At 43.9% G+C, this 16,973-nt stretch overlaps 1 protein-coding gene and 1 long non-coding RNA gene across 3 annotated transcripts in view; both read right to left on the bottom strand.

Annotated features, from left to right (window-relative positions):
• Positions 1-5,798: 5,798 nt before the first annotated feature.
• Positions 5,799-10,223, bottom strand: LOC141377090 (uncharacterized). Its single transcript, XR_012389042.1, has 2 exons — positions 7,921-10,223; positions 5,799-7,846 (listed from the first exon to the last, which is right to left on the bottom strand). It is a non-coding gene; the product is annotated as an uncharacterized lncRNA (long non-coding RNA).
• A 3,000-nt stretch (positions 10,224-13,223) lies between these two features.
• The window catches only part of gtf2a1l (general transcription factor IIA, 1-like), a 5,394-nt gene continuing 1,644 nt past the window's right edge, over positions 13,224-16,973 (bottom strand). The window contains exons 6-9 of one of the 2 annotated variants that reach the window (NM_001076571.1): positions 16,060-16,439; positions 15,005-15,172; positions 14,060-14,149; positions 13,224-13,706 (exon numbers count right to left, since the gene is read on the bottom strand). In NM_001076571.1, coding sequence (NP_001070039.1) covers positions 13,599-13,706; positions 14,060-14,149; positions 15,005-15,172; positions 16,060-16,439 — 746 coding nt within the window. In that variant the 3' untranslated portion in view covers positions 13,224-13,598. The remainder of the gene's footprint in view (positions 13,707-14,059; positions 14,150-15,004; positions 15,173-16,059; positions 16,440-16,973) is intronic. The other variant, XM_073919975.1, reaches the window with a different exon arrangement.

Consider the following 16,973-nt stretch of genomic DNA (forward strand, 5'->3'; position numbering starts at 1 on the left):
GTTGACTACCCCTAGTTGACTACCCCTAGTTGACTACCCCTAGTTGACTACCCCTAGTTGACTACCCCTAGTTGACTACCCCTAGTTGACTACCCCTAGTTGACTACCCCTAGTTGACTACCCCTAGTTGACTACCCCTAGTTGACTACCCCTAGTTGACTACCCCTAGTTGACTACCCCTAGTTGACTACCCCTAGTTGACTACCCCTAGTTGACTACCCCTAGTTGACTACCCCTAGTTGACTACCCCTAGTTGACTACCCCTAGTTGACTACCCCTAGTTGACTACCCCTAGTTGACTACCCCTAGTTGACTACCCCTAGTTGACTACCCCTAGTTGACTACCCCTAGTTGACTACCCCTAGTTGACTACCCCTAGTTGACTACCCCTAGTTGACTACCCCTAGTTGACTACCCCTAGTTGACTACCCCTAGTTGACTACCCCTAGTTGACTACCCCTAGTTGACTACCCCTAGTTGACTACCCCTAGTTGACTACCCCTAGTTGACTACCCCTAGTTGACTACCCCTAGTTGACTACCCCTAGTTGACTACCCCTAGTTGACTACCCCTAGTTGACTACCCCTAGTTGACTACCCCTAGTTGACTACCCCTAGTTGACTACCCCTAGTTGACTACCCCTAGTTGACTACCCCTAGTTGACTACCCCTAGTTGACTACCCCTAGTTGACTACCCCTAGTTGACTACCCCTAGTTGACTACCCCTAGTTGACTACCCCTAGTTGACTACCCCTAGTTGACTACCCCTAGTTGACTACCCCTAGTTGACTACCCCTAGTTGACTACCCCTAGTTGACTACCCCTAGTTGACTACCCCTAGTTGACTACCCCTAGTTGACTACCCCTAGTTGACTACCCCTAGTTGACTACCCCTAGTTGACTACCCCTAGTTGACTACCCCTAGTTGACTACCCCTAGTTGACTACCCCTAGTTGACTACCCCTAGTTGACTACCCCTAGTTGACTACCCCTAGTTGACTACCCCTAGTTGACTACCCCTAGTTGACTACCCCTAGTTGACTACCCCTAGTTGACTACCCCTAGTTGACTACCCCTAGTTGACTACCCCTAGTTGACTACCCCTAGTTGACTACCCCTAGTTGACTACCCCTAGTTGACTACCCCTAGTTGACTACCCCTAGTTGACTACCCCTAGTTGACTACCCCTAGTTGACTACCCCTAGTTGACTACCCCTAGTTGACTACCCCTAGTTGACTACCCCTAGTTGACTACCCCTAGTTGACTACCCCTAGTTGACTACCCCTAGTTGACTACCCCTAGTTGACTACCCCTAGTTGACTACCCCTAGTTGACTACCCCTAGTTGACTACCCCTAGTTGACTACCCCTAGTTGACTACCCCTAGTTGACTACCCCTAGTTGACTACCCCTAGTTGACTACCCCTAGTTGACTACCCCTAGTTGACTACCCCTAGTTGACTACCCCTAGTTGACTACCCCTAGTTGACTACCCCTAGTTGACTACCCCTAGTTGACTACCCCTAGTTGACTACCCCTAGTTGACTACCCCTAGTTGACTACCCCTAGTTGACTACCCCTAGTTGACTACCCCTAGTTGACTACCCCTAGTTGACTACCCCTAGTTGACTACCCCTAGTTGACTACCCCTAGTTGACTACCCCTAGTTGACTACCCCTAGTTGACTACCCCTAGTTGACTACCCCTAGTTGACTACCCCTAGTTGACTACCCCTAGTTGACTACCCCTAGTTGACTACCCCTAGTTGACTACCCCTAGTTGACTACCCCTAGTTGACTACCCCTAGTTGACTACCCCTAGTTGACTACCCCTAGTTGACTACCCCTAGTTGACTACCCCTAGTTGACTACCCCTAGTTGACTACCCCTAGTTGACTACCCCTAGTTGACTACCCCTAGTTGACTACCCCTAGTTGACTACCCCTAGTTGACTACCCCTAGTTGACTACCCCTAGTTGACTACCCCTAGTTGACTACCCCTAGTTGACTACCCCTAGTTGACTACCCCTAGTTGACTACCCCTAGTTGACTACCCCTAGTTGACTACCCCTAGTTGACTACCCCTAGTTGACTACCCCTAGTTGACTACCCCTAGTTGACTACCCCTAGTTGACTACCCCTAGTTGACTACCCCTAGTTGACTACCCCTAGTTGACTACCCCTAGTTGACTACCCCTAGTTGACTACCCCTAGTTGACTACCCCTAGTTGACTACCCCTAGTTGACTACCCCTAGTTGACTACCCCTAGTTGACTACCCCTAGTTGACTACCCCTAGTTGACTACCCCTAGTTGACTACCCCTAGTTGACTACCCCTAGTTGACTACCCCTAGTTGACTACCCCTAGTTGACTACCCCTAGTTGACTACCCCTAGTTGACTACCCCTAGTTGACTACCCCTAGTTGACTACCCCTAGTTGACTACCCCTAGTTGACTACCCCTAGTTGACTACCCCTAGTTGACTACCCCTAGTTGACTACCCCTAGTTGACTACCCCTAGTTGACTACCCCTAGTTGACTACCCCTAGTTGACTACCCCTAGTTGACTACCCCTAGTTGACTACCCCTAGTTGACTACCCCTAGTTGACTACCCCTAGTTGACTACCCCTAGTTGACTACCCCTAGTTGACTACCCCTAGTTGACTACCCCTAGTTGACTACCCCTAGTTGACTACCCCTAGTTGACTACCCCTAGTTGACTACCCCTAGTTGACTACCCCTAGTTGACTACCCCTAGTTGACTACCCCTAGTTGACTACCCCTAGTTGACTACCCCTAGTTGACTACCCCTAGTTGACTACCCCTAGTTGACTACCCCTAGTTGACTACCCCTAGTTGACTACCCCTAGTTGACTACCCCTAGTTGACTACCCCTAGTTGACTACCCCTAGTTGACTACCCCTAGTTGACTACCCCTAGTTGACTACCCCTAGTTGACTACCCCTAGTTGACTACCCCTAGTTGACTACCCCTAGTTGACTACCCCTAGTTGACTACCCCTAGTTGACTACCCCTAGTTGACTACCCCTAGTTGACTACCCCTAGTTGACTACCCCTAGTTGACTACCCCTAGTTGACTACCCCTAGTTGACTACCCCTAGTTGACTACCCCTAGTTGACTACCCCTAGTTGACTACCCCTAGTTGACTACCCCTAGTTGACTACCCCTAGTTGACTACCCCTAGTTGACTACCCCTAGTTGACTACCCCTAGTTGACTACCCCTAGTTGACTACCCCTAGTTGACTACCCCTAGTTGACTACCCCTAGTTGACTACCCCTAGTTGACTACCCCTAGTTGACTACCCCTAGTTGACTACCCCTAGTTGACTACCCCTAGTTGACTACCCCTAGTTGACTACCCCTAGTTGACTACCCCTAGTTGACTACCCCTAGTTGACTACCCCTAGTTGACTACCCCTAGTTGACTACCCCTAGTTGACTACCCCTAGTTGACTACCCCTAGTTGACTACCCCTAGTTGACTACCCCTAGTTGACTACCCCTAGTTGACTACCCCTAGTTGACTACCCCTAGTTGACTACCCCTAGTTGACTACCCCTAGTTGACTACCCCTAGTTGACTACCCCTAGTTGACTACCCCTAGTTGACTACCCCTAGTTGACTACCCCTAGTTGACTACCCCTAGTTGACTACCCCTAGTTGACTACCCCTAGTTGACTACCCCTAGTTGACTACCCCTAGTTGACTACCCCTAGTTGACTACCCCTAGTTGACTACCCCTAGTTGACTACCCCTAGTTGACTACCCCTAGTTGACTACCCCTAGTTGACTACCCCTAGTTGACTACCCCTAGTTGACTACCCCTAGTTGACTACCCCTAGTTGACTACCCCTAGTTGACTACCCCTAGTTGACTACCCCTAGTTGACTACCCCTAGTTGACTACCCCTAGTTGACTACCCCTAGTTGACTACCCCTAGTTGACTACCCCTAGTTGACTACCCCTAGTTGACTACCCCTAGTTGACTACCCCTAGTTGACTACCCCTAGTTGACTACCCCTAGTTGACTACCCCTAGTTGACTACCCCTAGTTGACTACCCCTAGTTGACTACCCCTAGTTGACTACCCCTAGTTGACTACCCCTAGTTGACTACCCCTAGTTGACTACCCCTAGTTGACTACCCCTAGTTGACTACCCCTAGTTGACTACCCCTAGTTGACTACCCCTAGTTGACTACCCCTAGTTGACTACCCCTAGTTGACTACCCCTAGTTGACTACCCCTAGTTGACTACCCCTAGTTGACTACCCCTAGTTGACTACCCCTAGTTGACTACCCCTAGTTGACTATAAAGAATATATTATATTAATAGTTAACTATTCAGTATACTAGGGTAGAGTTCAGTACGGGTAATTTTCTCAACTTAAGAAATGACCAGATTTTGTTTAGGGTTTCATGTTAAAATTGTTTTATGTTCTTCACTAACAAAACATCTGGTTTTAGGGTTAAGTTTGAGGGAAGGTTGTTATTTACAATTAGGTTTGACTTAAGGGTAGATATGGTTTAGTCAATTTTCCTTCAATGCTTTAAGAAATGATTTGTTGCTGAGAAGTTAATTTAGGATTGGTTAAGAAACCCTTGTAGTTAGTATAAGGAGTAAGACAGTGGTATATTTTGGTCTACAAAAAAAGTAGACGAAGAGGATTCAAAATGCTGGTTAAGACCATGCAAGAAAGAACTGAACATTGAACAATCTGGGTGAAAGATCCATCATTGGTGTGTGGATGGGAATAAAATGATGATTCAAGTGACATGGCATCCAAGTAGATGACATCGATCCAAGATAAGGCTAGTGTTCGAAGAGAGAGAGAGGGGGGAAAAGGATGGTTAAACTGTTAAGAGTTTTCAAAGACTGCACTAAGGAAATCCAGATGACCAAGATGTTGATACAAATGAAACCATGATGCATATGAAAGATAATAGATGATCTGACATTAAAATATCCATATAATCAAACTCCTTTTGGTTGGGTTAGAGCAGATTCAATTTATAAAACGTATGAACATGATCCAAATACATGCCAAGCTTACTGTTGTTTAGGGGTGGGGGTTGTTTAGGGCTGTATCATCCACATTAAATTTAGTTACTACCGATGTTAGGTCATATTTGCTGCTATTTTTCTACTTGACAGTTCGGAATGAGGAACCCAAGGATGTTTGGCCTTTTTAGGCCATGCACTCCCAGCCTTTCTGGCCTTCAGGTTCACACACCAGTCTTCAGTCCATCCCCACAGTCCATATGGGACAGGACAGAGGTGAGCAAAGAGTTAGGGTTAATCTTTAAGATTAAATTGCCATTTTTTCCTCCCCTTTCTATAGATCAAAGCTTCATCTAAACTCATTTAAAAGCAAAAAAAAGAAACCCTTGTCGTTACGTGTAGGGGTCAGGGCAATATTCCAGTCCAGAAATAGTAGATTCACTATTCAAAATGCTGGGTAATTAAGATGATCAAAGAATAGTTTGATTGTTTAATTAATCCCTACTTAGAAGGTTCCTAAAAATTTGCAATAGCAGTCACTTAGCCTCTTTAAAAAAAACGCTTAATGCTAAATTAGAAAAACAGGTTTTAAAGAGTCTAATATTCTATCAAAGATGCTATAAAAAGGTCATCTGCTTAACTTTTTTTTAACAAAGAAATAACCGCTTTCCCACTATCGTGCCAAACATTTGAACGAACCCTTYAGTACAGTTAGTGGTTTCTCCACTGAGCCTGAAACCATGTAGCACGATTACAAACTGTTCTCAGCCTGGAATTCTAAGCAGGGTTAGACAACCGCTGATAGATTATGCGTGTTGATGTCAGGGCTCTGTTACCAAGCTATCACAGCTGGCTCAGAAGCATGCTAGCCAGACATCCACAAGTAAACTTCATTTAATATAAGAAAATTATACAAGTCAGACAATAGTTTAAAAAGGGTTTAAACCATAGAGCAGTCTCTGGAAGAGAAGTGAATAACTCATAACTCAGTTATTTTATTGACTAATTTTATACATCATTTATTTTATCCAACCAGTCATCTAAAATAATGAAAGACTATTTTATAAATGACAAGTTTAATAATTTGATTGATAAAGCAATTGAGACCTCTCATTCGCCTGACTAATGCAAGTTTATTGCATGCAGCACTGTATTTGGTAGCACAAATCTCGCTCTGATCCAGGAGAGAATTAAACCAATGACTACATGCACTGAGACTTTTTCCTGCTGCGCATCGAATAAAGCAAATAAGAAATGCGTATCAAAGCCTATGGTAGAAAGTCAACTTTCAATAATTAAACACTGCCGTCCAAGGTACTGTTGTATGATTTCTTTGTCTATATATCCTCTAATAAACTAGTCAAATGAATTAATTTAAACTAAGTCGGTATTGCTCTTAAAATCACTAGGTTTTGACATGTTAATGAGCAATTTTAAGCATTTCAGCAGTAGGCCATTATATGATTCAGTTATACACAAGTTTGACATTTATGGGGCTGTGTAACGTTTGTGTTGTTTTGTTCCCTGATCTTTAATATATACTGGGTACCCATGCAAAAAATTTTCTAAAAATGTCAAGCTGATAAATAGTGCTTTAAATCCTGATGCATTTTCACATTTGTTTATTTCACCTGCTGCATTCATTATTTAATGAATGAATACTTAATAGACATGGTTAAAAACAGGTGTCAAACTCAGTTCCAAAAGGGCTGCAGCTCTGCAGTTTAGTTCCAACCCTAATTAAACCCACCTGATCAAACTAATTGAGTCCTTCAGGCTTGTTTGAAACCTACAGGTAAGTGTGTTGGAGCAGGGTTGGAACTAAACTGTGCAGGGCTTCAGCCCTCCAGGAATTTAGTATGACACCCCTGGTTTAAAGGGTTATATTTTACCATCAAAATGTAGCAGGTTATATAAATCTACTTGTAGATTGTAAAAATTAAAGTTGAGTGCCATTAGTTAGTGCCCGCTCACTTTTGACAAGGCCCGTCTAAAATATATTTCTGCTATTGTAATACAAATGCACTATTGTTGCATTATCATAGTTTAATTTTTTCATGTTCAGAGATCTTAAATACTGTTATTCCCCTGCAAACATTTTCAATAGTTACATTTGTCATTTCCCCTCCAAATTAAATTTAGCCAGAGGCGCGCAACATATGACCTCTAAAAAAAAAAAAAAGGTGCTGTAACATGTACCTATATGCAGCACCCCAATATGAGAGCGGCATAGCAGTGTTAAGTCACTTGTTTGCTTTGTTATTAACTTGAAAAAGTTCAGCTATTCAGTTTAATTGAAAAAGGGAGCAGTTTAAATTTTATTAAAGGCAACTACTGATGGGTTGTGTGATGTTTCAAAGAGCTGTTCCAGCATGAGTAGAAAATAAAATCGTATTAGTGCTGCCTGGCACAGTTTGGTACAAAATGGAGCAGTTCCATTTAGAGAAGGATTCAGCATGAGTGGAAAAGCAGCTAAAGTTACTGAAAAGTTTTATTCTGATGTAGAGAATCTCATAGCACAAAAACAGCACTCCTAAAGGCATATTTATACTTCTGCATCAAGCACACAAGTATGCTTCAGCACAACCTGTGCATGGTCACATAGCCCTTGCTGTGGCAGTCAGACACGATGCACACGTCAATGAATAGAGCAAGCTGTGATTGGTCAGCTTTGTAGAGCTGACAAGTGTGCCCTAACCTAGTCCTCATCTTCAGGCAGTAATTTGGGGGCTATTTCTGACAGCAACCCGTGTATGGCCAGATTAAGCATCTGTAAAACTCTCTTCATATTAATGTTGTCAAACTTTGACAAGCCATCAATAACTGATGCAGAAAAGCTTATTTATGCTTTCATGACCTCTGTTAGACTACTGTAATTTTGACAAGCCATCAATAACTGATGCAGAAAAGCTTATTCATGCTTTCATGACCTCTGTTAGACTACTGTAATGAGTTACTAGGCGGATGCCCTGCTGGCCTCACTAACAAACTGCAGCTGGTTCAAAATGCAGCTGCTAGAGTGCTTTCTACAACCAAGAAATCACAGTACTCCAGTTCTTTCATCAGTGCATTGACTCCCTATTAAATATTTAATTTACATTGTTATTGTTTAACTACAAAGCCCTCAATGCCTTAGCTGCCCAGTATTTGAGGGAGCTCCTGGTGTATTATAGAGCATGAGATTATTCCTTTAAGACCCTATAGTGACCCACGAGTCTATGTATTGATCCTGAAGGGTCAGTCTGTACACCAGCCAGTGACCTCTCCCTTCTGCAGCTTCTCCACAATGGATGTCCACCATACTTCAGCCTCCGGTGCCTAGACTGCAGCTCTGTACAGGAAGTTTGGCCAGAGGAGAAATGGTCATGCCCAACTGAGCCTGGTTTGAGGTTATTCTTCACCTTTACTTTGGTCGGTTGGTAAACTGGCTTGCTTGGTTTGGGGCTTGTGTAGTTGAGCATGGATGGATTTTTTCCTTCATTGTTTGGACTTTCAGCAGTGAAAATTAAACAACGAAATTAATCTCTGAAAACAGACCTGATTTAAAGCTCTCATGTGAAAATGAAGCATGCACATCCACAAAGATCCTTAGGCCGAACAGTTATAGTAGATAGAAGTTTGTATGAATGTTCAAGAAACTGAAGCAGATAAGGGAGATTCCACAGAAGGAAGAATTAATTTATGAAATGAGTGAACAAGTCGTTGAGAGATTTCCAAGGTAAGCCATATGCCCGGAGCACTGAGGTGCCCTAAGAGCTGATTTAATGTGAATAAACCTCAAAGCAGCTGCCTCGCAAATTATATTGAGTTTTAAGGTTCTGGACACATTTTTAACCAGTCATCAGATATCTCCCAAAGGGTTAACTTTATGAGACACTGCAAATGACATCAAGTACTGTCTGACAAATACATTTAGGAAATAGGTGTACTGTCTCTGCCATTGTGTAGTTGTTAATGTCTACAATCGCGCTATGTGGAGAGAAAAAAAAAATTCACAATAGAACCAAACTGATTTATTGCTTAAGTGAGAGCCTTAAAGTGAGCACTTTTGTTTGTGAAAGGATTCTCACTACCAAAAGGAATTCTTGATACGAGATGTTTATTTAATTTTGAGATTTTTGAAGAGGAAACTGGAACCAGTAAAGTTGAAATATTTATAGGTGAAGAGGTTCCAATATTCCCATGAAATTGAGATTGTAAAAGAGAAGTGTGGTTACTTTTACTGAGAGGTTCTGGAGTTAGATGTTCTAGGAGTTAGGGAAGATCTTTTAAACCAGCCATGTACACTACAGATGTTCTGGAGAAGGCATGTAGGGTTTTTCTGAAAAGTTCTGGGTTACAAGTTATAGAAGAATAAATATTTTAAATCTTTCCATGGAAATAATGGATCTTAAAGAAAGGGAAAATCTGGTCATTCTGAAAAGTTGTAGGGTTATAATTTGAGATTTGGTGTTTTAAAGTGTCCCTATGGAAGTACTAATCTTACTCCTTAACCTTAATCCTAGTAAATTCTGAAATTTTGAAAAGTTCTTGAATGACTGGTGTAGGTGGTGTTGATGCACAATGTGCTGTTGCGTGGAGGTGCTAATCACCAGTAGAAGACTGGGCTTCATTTAAGGCCATTCACCCAAGGCCACCGTCCCTGCGTGCTGTCCAAGTGGACCCAGGGGGGCTGAATACTTACCACTCCCCCAAGTGACCTTTTGTTAACACCGCAAGGTTGCCCAGGTCACCCGAGAAGAGTCTGAAGATGTTTCTCTATGAGGCCTACTCTGGCTAATCCAGAGACCAGGCTCCCCAGGACCCCAGATAACTCCAGGGAACAGGAGAGCCCTTGCCCAAATCAGCTGAATCTAACAGGTAGATTCAGGAGTAAAAATTGGCCATGAACTGGTCATTGCCTTCTCCTCACTCCCTGCTGATTTGCTCCAGAATACTTAGTCAACATCCAAGGAGGTCCTTAAATCCAATTTGACCAAAATAAAATTCGCCAGAATGTGACTAGAAGCATTCAGAGAGATACTCCTGACCTCTCACTAATTACGAGAAATTATAAGATTTAAGAGGTCAGGTCGAGGTTCAGTCTGGCGGATATATCTATGTAGATATATCATGCTTCTACCAAACATCTCCCCTAAGGCAATGCAAGAACCATGCAGACATCATCCTTATCAGGGATAACCGTTGGGAGCATTACCCTGAAGATCAAGCAACCCTGGTCCATTGACTAGGTGTTGAGACACAGCATTTCGGCAATGGTGATGACCATTTGTTTGTTTGTGTTTTTCTTTGTTCTTGTTTGTATATTTTTATTCAGAATTTGATTATCTGATGTCTAGGTTGTTTTTCCATACTTTGATTATCATATTTAAGCTTATGAAGCCCTTTAAAATCGTGTTTTATTAGAGAATAGACCATATGCAAATGACTCATTAGTATTCGTGTTTTTTGACCAATCCTGTGTGTCCTCAGCTGAGTGTGCTTTCGGTCAGGTTTAATCCTTTATATCTCGGCCGTTTTTTAATGTTTTGGTTTAATTTTTTCTGCATTTTAGTCAGTTTGTTGTGTAGAATAAGTGTTGAGCAAATAAACTGGCATTACTGATCAAAAATATTTTTGTGAGGTTACCGTTTATGAGGAGTACAGCTGATTTAGTGTGGTAATTCACAATCTGTTTTTACAGGCTAATGTCTCCTTTCAGGCAAACTGATTTATGCAGTTTATTGGAGATGATAGAGTTGAAATGGTCATGTCAATGATATTAATAACACACACATCTCAGTTGTGTGCTTTGATTAGGATGATCCAACAGTGAACAAACAGTATACATAAAAAAATAGAGAAAGAAAAAATACAAAGACAGTCCAGCAGTAAAAACTTAAGATCAGCCTGGCAAGGTGTGAACACAATGGCTGGGAGTAAAGAAGATAGAGGAGGCAATGAAACCAATTAAAATGGTTATAGTTCAGTGAGAGAGTTTGCTGAGGAAATAAATACATTTTACTTAAGGTTTGATGAGGGTGATTTTAAGTCAGAAAATGACATTTTTAAAACAACACCTGTCATGTAGTAAATCCGTAAACATTAGTAAGACTCGGGTCAAAGACCTCTTTCAGAGAATTAATACTAAAAAAAGCCCGGGCCCAGATAATATTGGTGGTAGGGTGCTACATACATGTGCTGAACAACTTTCTGAAATATTTAATTGCATTTTTTCAGTCTCTTGCGTTGCAAAGAGTTCCTGAAATCTGGAAGAAATCTGTTTCTATAGCCAAAACTAAGTTTCTGCGGGAGTTAAATTATTTTAGACCTGTTGCCCTTACTTCATTAGTTATGAAGTGTTTCGAGAGAATTATTAAAGGTGAGATTTTATTGTATTCAAAGGATAAATTTGATCCTTTGCAGTTTGCATTTAGACAGAGCAGGGGAGTTGAAGATGTTAATCTTCCACTGTTAAATTACCTGTTTAATCGCCTTGAAAAGCCCAAGACCCATGCCAGATTGTTGTTTCCCTAAACGGCAAAATAAAGTTGAGTCTGAGTCATCTTATCGACTTTCTGACTACTGCACGTATAAACACACACACACACACACACACACACACACACACACACAATTTTAGTCTGAAGCGGGACTTTTAGATCATCTTCTAGCTCTTACTAATCTGTAAACTCTTTGTACCACAAAAAGCTCAACAGAAACTGAATAATTTACTAGTTTAATTCATGACCACACTAAAAACAACTAATAGTCAGGGGTCAGAGTATGCGCGTGTAGATCCCTACAGTGGCACCTGGTGGTCATTCTCAGGTATTGCTCTGGTAATGTAGGGGAGTGTTTCGTTATAGTTATGTGAAGTGTTTTTGCTCTGTTTGTTGTAACATCTGAACATCAGCCTTTCAGGAAGATGACATGTTTGTGAATAACTGTGTTGAGTTGATCATCAAAATAAACAGTAATAAAAGACATCATGCCATCATTTCTGGCTTTCTGTACAAGCCCGGATTGAAACTGGTCGCTCTGTCCACAGTGAGCAGCGCACCGTCTCCATCACAGCACACTGATTCAGCAGATGTGCCAGGAACGCTTCTGAAATGCCTGATCCTCTGATTCTCGTTAGTGGTGGGACCTGTGGGTTTAGAACATTGTCAAACATTGTGAATTCATTTGTTACTGTCACCAAAACAATTATCAGCAAAAATCTCGATTGATCGACAAGTGTCTGACAGTTTACCGTAGTGTTCACTGAGCCGAATGTTCAGGTTGGAGACACTCATCAGCCTGATGCCTCCTCCTGGATGGTTTTCTCCCAGATAGCTGAAGGAAACCGTCTTTCTGTCGTGGGCCTCGTGTTGGTTGCTGACAGCCGTCCAGATGTGAGAGGACCTCGTCACACATTCAGCCTCTTCAGACATTCGGCCACTTCCCGCTGTGGTATTCAGATGTTTGCAGTCAAACCTATATGAGATATTGTGTAATAATGTACAGGATTTAAACGTCAGTATGGGGTTTCTTTAATCCTGGTGGAAAAGAGGATGAGTAACCGGCTGTGCTGCTGAAGGAAATTCAGGATCTTTATGAACACCGGGACTGAGACCTGGCGGAGCGGATCGCACAGCACCATGAGCGATGTCTGTCTGCGATGTGTTGTTCTTTCTGCATCAGGTGGACTGATGGATTTTACACTCACATACTGAGCATCCCTGATACTAATGTGTACTTTTGTTTTACGTTATGTTCTTCATCTTTATTTCTGTTGTGCTGGACTGTGTGAAAGCAGCTCAACACAGATGAAGGTCTAGTAAACAGAGACCGCTTCAGTCCAAATATTACAGGTAAAGTTCAGTGTAATGTCAATGATCAGTGCTGAAACCCAAACACTGAAGAGCAAATTCATCCATTAATAAGCTGCAGTAACAAGTAGACACAATTAAATGACCAAACCAACTGCATTACTGTTGGGTCAGTGTCAACATTGCACTATTTTACAGTATGTTCCATGAGAATGCACACTAGATCTTTCCATGCAGCCGTTTTAGCATTACACACACACACACGCACACACACACGCACACACACACGCACACACACACACGCACACACACACGCACACACACACGCACACACACACACACACACACACACACACACACACACACACACACACACACACACAAAAGACACTGTGAAAGACGTGAACTTGCAGGTTTCCTGATTTTAATCTGCAGGAACAACACAAAACTCATGTGTCAAAGCAAAGCAGCAGATGAGCTCCAATACAGCACTGGAATGATTGTTCGCTAATTTCAAAATGAACCAAACACAAGAAATCATATGAACTGAAGAACTCGGTCCACTTCTGATGGATTTATCATAGGACGAGGGGAAAAACAAACTAAAACTAAAAACAGACACTGCTTCAACACTATTTTTCATCAAGCACTACCATTTACAGCTGTATTAGAGGATATAAGTATGACATCACAAACAAAGACAATCCTAGACGAATGTAAATCAGCATCTGTGTGAAGGAAAACTGCAGCAGTTTCAGCTCTGAGCGCATCGCTTCGCCGTTTCACCACTCGGCCTCACCCACAGCCTTGGAGAACACATAATCCTTCCCTCCGTAACACATCACGCCATCCTTCAGGTAAAACTTCCAGCGGTTTTTACTACGGTGAATCTGTAAGATGCAGAAACAACAAAATAAATGTAGAAAGATTTAAAACGGTTCATCTCTCCTCTTTTTGTCACGTGAGCTTTATTCCTACAGTGTTTTATTCAGCAGTCAGTCGACGCAGCTCAGAGACGAACGGGCAAACTCCAGAATAACAACGCTCACATGATGGAGCAGTTCAGGTCAGCTCAATGTCCACTCAGTGCAGTGATAACATCACTGTTAAACACTACAGAGGCTCTGCTGACCCAAACACAGGCAGGAAACCCAAATAACTCAACTTATATCTGCCGTGCAACTACATCTGACTCAATAATCAACGCTGTAAACTGACAGGATGATCCGTTCTGCTTCTTTACCTTGTCATATTGGCAGACGATGACGTTCTCCGTGTCAAATATCTCCGGGATGTCCTGTTCGCTCACATCATCTCCAGAGTTCAGCGGATCCTGAAAACACAGAGGAAAGAGGTACGGGTCTCTTCTCTTAGAAAGAGCATCTGATGTTGACCGCTGATGAAGCAGAGCATCAGCTTCACAGACACAACCTGTGGAGTTACTTCATCATCATTCAGCTCACTGTCAGTGTGTGTAAATGTAAATCTGAAAACACACTCCGTCCTGCAGAGTTTACATCCAGATGGACAGAAACTCTGAGACGGCAGGATCCGCATCTGCTGATCACACACACACACACACACACACACACACACACACACACACACACACACACACACACACACACACACACACAGTCAGAACACAGTTTACTTCCATTATACTCCCCCACTCCAGTGTTTACCGTGACCCCGGCGGAGACGCTGAGGAAAGGGGGATCAGTGTAAATCCTGAAGCAGCAGACTCCTGAACTGCTGAGTGTTGACTCCTGAGTCATCTGAAGAGAAGCACACGCTACACTAAACAGAGACTAGCTGAGCTGACAAATATCATCTGCTGTTATTGACAACATTCACTGATTTAGGACACACACACACACAAGCGCACACACACACGCACACACACGCACACACACGCACACACGCACACACACGCACGCACACGCACACACACGCACACACACGCACACACACGCACACACACGCACACACACGCACACACACGCACACACACACACACGCACACACACGTGTTGAGCTCAGTCAGAGGCACATCTCTCCTGTATTTTTGTTCTTCTGTATACACATCTGTCCCTTTGCTCAGCAGATTCTGTTCATTTCATCGTTTGTTATTTGCATGATATGGGGAGTGTGTGTGTGTGTGTGTGTGTGTGTGTGTGTGTGTTACCTCTTCCTCCTCCAGCTCCTCTTCCTCATTAGCACTGATCATTCCCAGAAACTCCTTCTCTCCCACGAGCCCCAGCTCCTCCTCATCCTCATCTTCCTCCTCCAGAGAGTCGCTGCTGTCGGCCGCTCCGTCCAGCTGAGGGATGTCCAGCAGCGGACTGAAGCTGAGCTGGGGAAACACCACCATCAGAAGAGCTTCAGAGTCGCGAACAGAAGAAAGCTTCAGTGATTTTTCTCAACTTCTCAGATCAGCATGTTGAGGACAAGCAAATAATGTGAAGTCCATTTAATGCAGAACACACACACACACACACACACACACAGCGCTCTGCATCCACCAACGCTACAGCTCTACTCTGCAGTCAGTAAGAGATCGCCACCTAATGGTACAGTCACAGAGGCACATTTATGTCCTGTTCCCCATCAGGTAACTCTGTACAGAATGCTGGATCACACACACACACACACACACACACACACACACACACACACACACGCGCGCGCGCGCACACACACACACACACACACACACACACACACACACACACACACAGCTGAACTGAGGAAAACACTGTTTGTTCCTCACTGATTTCAGACACTAGCTAGTGTTTCTGGAACAGTATCAGAATGTTTGCAGAAGCTGCTGATCTCGAGAGTTTTTATTGCGAGCTGCCTGATGCTGTCCTCATTTGTTGATAGCTTTATTTAACCTGACTGCTACATGAGCCGGCTGAAGAACACACAGAGGCCCTGAACCAACTGCAGAATAACCACATGAACAGGAATAACGTCTGGTCCACCATGGCTCCAGCACAGAGGACAACACAGCTCACACTGACGCTCACGGTGTTTCACTAAGATGATCTATCTACAGTAAACGAGATGCAGACAGAGCCCGGTGGCTCATGTGGAGCTCAGAGTCGGTCCTCATGCAGAACTGAAGAGACGGAACACAAGCGTTTACTTCAGCAGGTGAGCTCAGGTGTCTGCCATCATCAGTGACTGGAGTTCACCCGCTGTGCTGTGTGTTTACAGGTGATCATCAAAGCAGGTTACCTGTTGGCCAGGACTGGTGTTGTTCTGCAGGTCTGGAGGGTCTGCGTCTCTCTCCTTCGGGAAGCTGCTGTACCCGCAGTGCTGGGCCGGTGTGTGGCTGCTGGCATCTACGGGCTGTGGGCTGAACTCAATGCCATCCAGGGTGAACTCTCCGGGGCTGGCAGAGGCTGAGGAGGGCTCTGGAGGAGTCTGCAGTGCCGGGGGAGCCGGGTCAGGGGGACAGGCTGGGGCCGTGGAGTTGGGCAGGTAAGCTGGAGCAGCTGGGTCAGGCAGGCGGGCCGGAAGCTGAGGGAGTGTGACAGGGGCCTGAGCAGGACGGGTCAGGACATGCTGAGCTCCGCGGGTCACCATCACTGGTACATTGACCTTGTAGAGGTGTCCTGAAGGAGAACAGCGGAGGGTTTAGCATGAGCAGAGAAATGATTCCTCAAAGACTGATTTACAGATCTCTGATCAGCTTGATCTGTCACATTATGCCGTATGCTAAGAGTGAGAAATCAGAGCTACATCCTGCGGCGTGTTCATCTGACGCATCCGTCTGTGCAGTCGAGACTAACTGAAGCCTTTATTGAGCAGATTCAGCTTGAAGAAATCAGGTTAGTAAATAACACACACACACACACACACATACATACATACACATACACACACACACACACACACACACACACACACACACACAGACAGACACAGACACACACACACACACACACACATACACACACACACAGACACACACACACAGACACACACACACAGACACACACAAACACACAGACACACACACACACACACACACACACGCACGCACACAGACAGACACACAGACACACACACACACACACACACGCGCATGCACACAGACAGACACACACACACACACACACACGCACACACACACACACAGGACAGCA

This window comes from Danio rerio, chromosome 13 (assembly GCF_049306965.1).
Source record: "Danio rerio strain Tuebingen ecotype United States chromosome 13, GRCz12tu, whole genome shotgun sequence".
Lineage (NCBI taxonomy): Eukaryota > Metazoa > Chordata > Actinopteri > Cypriniformes > Danionidae > Danio > Danio rerio.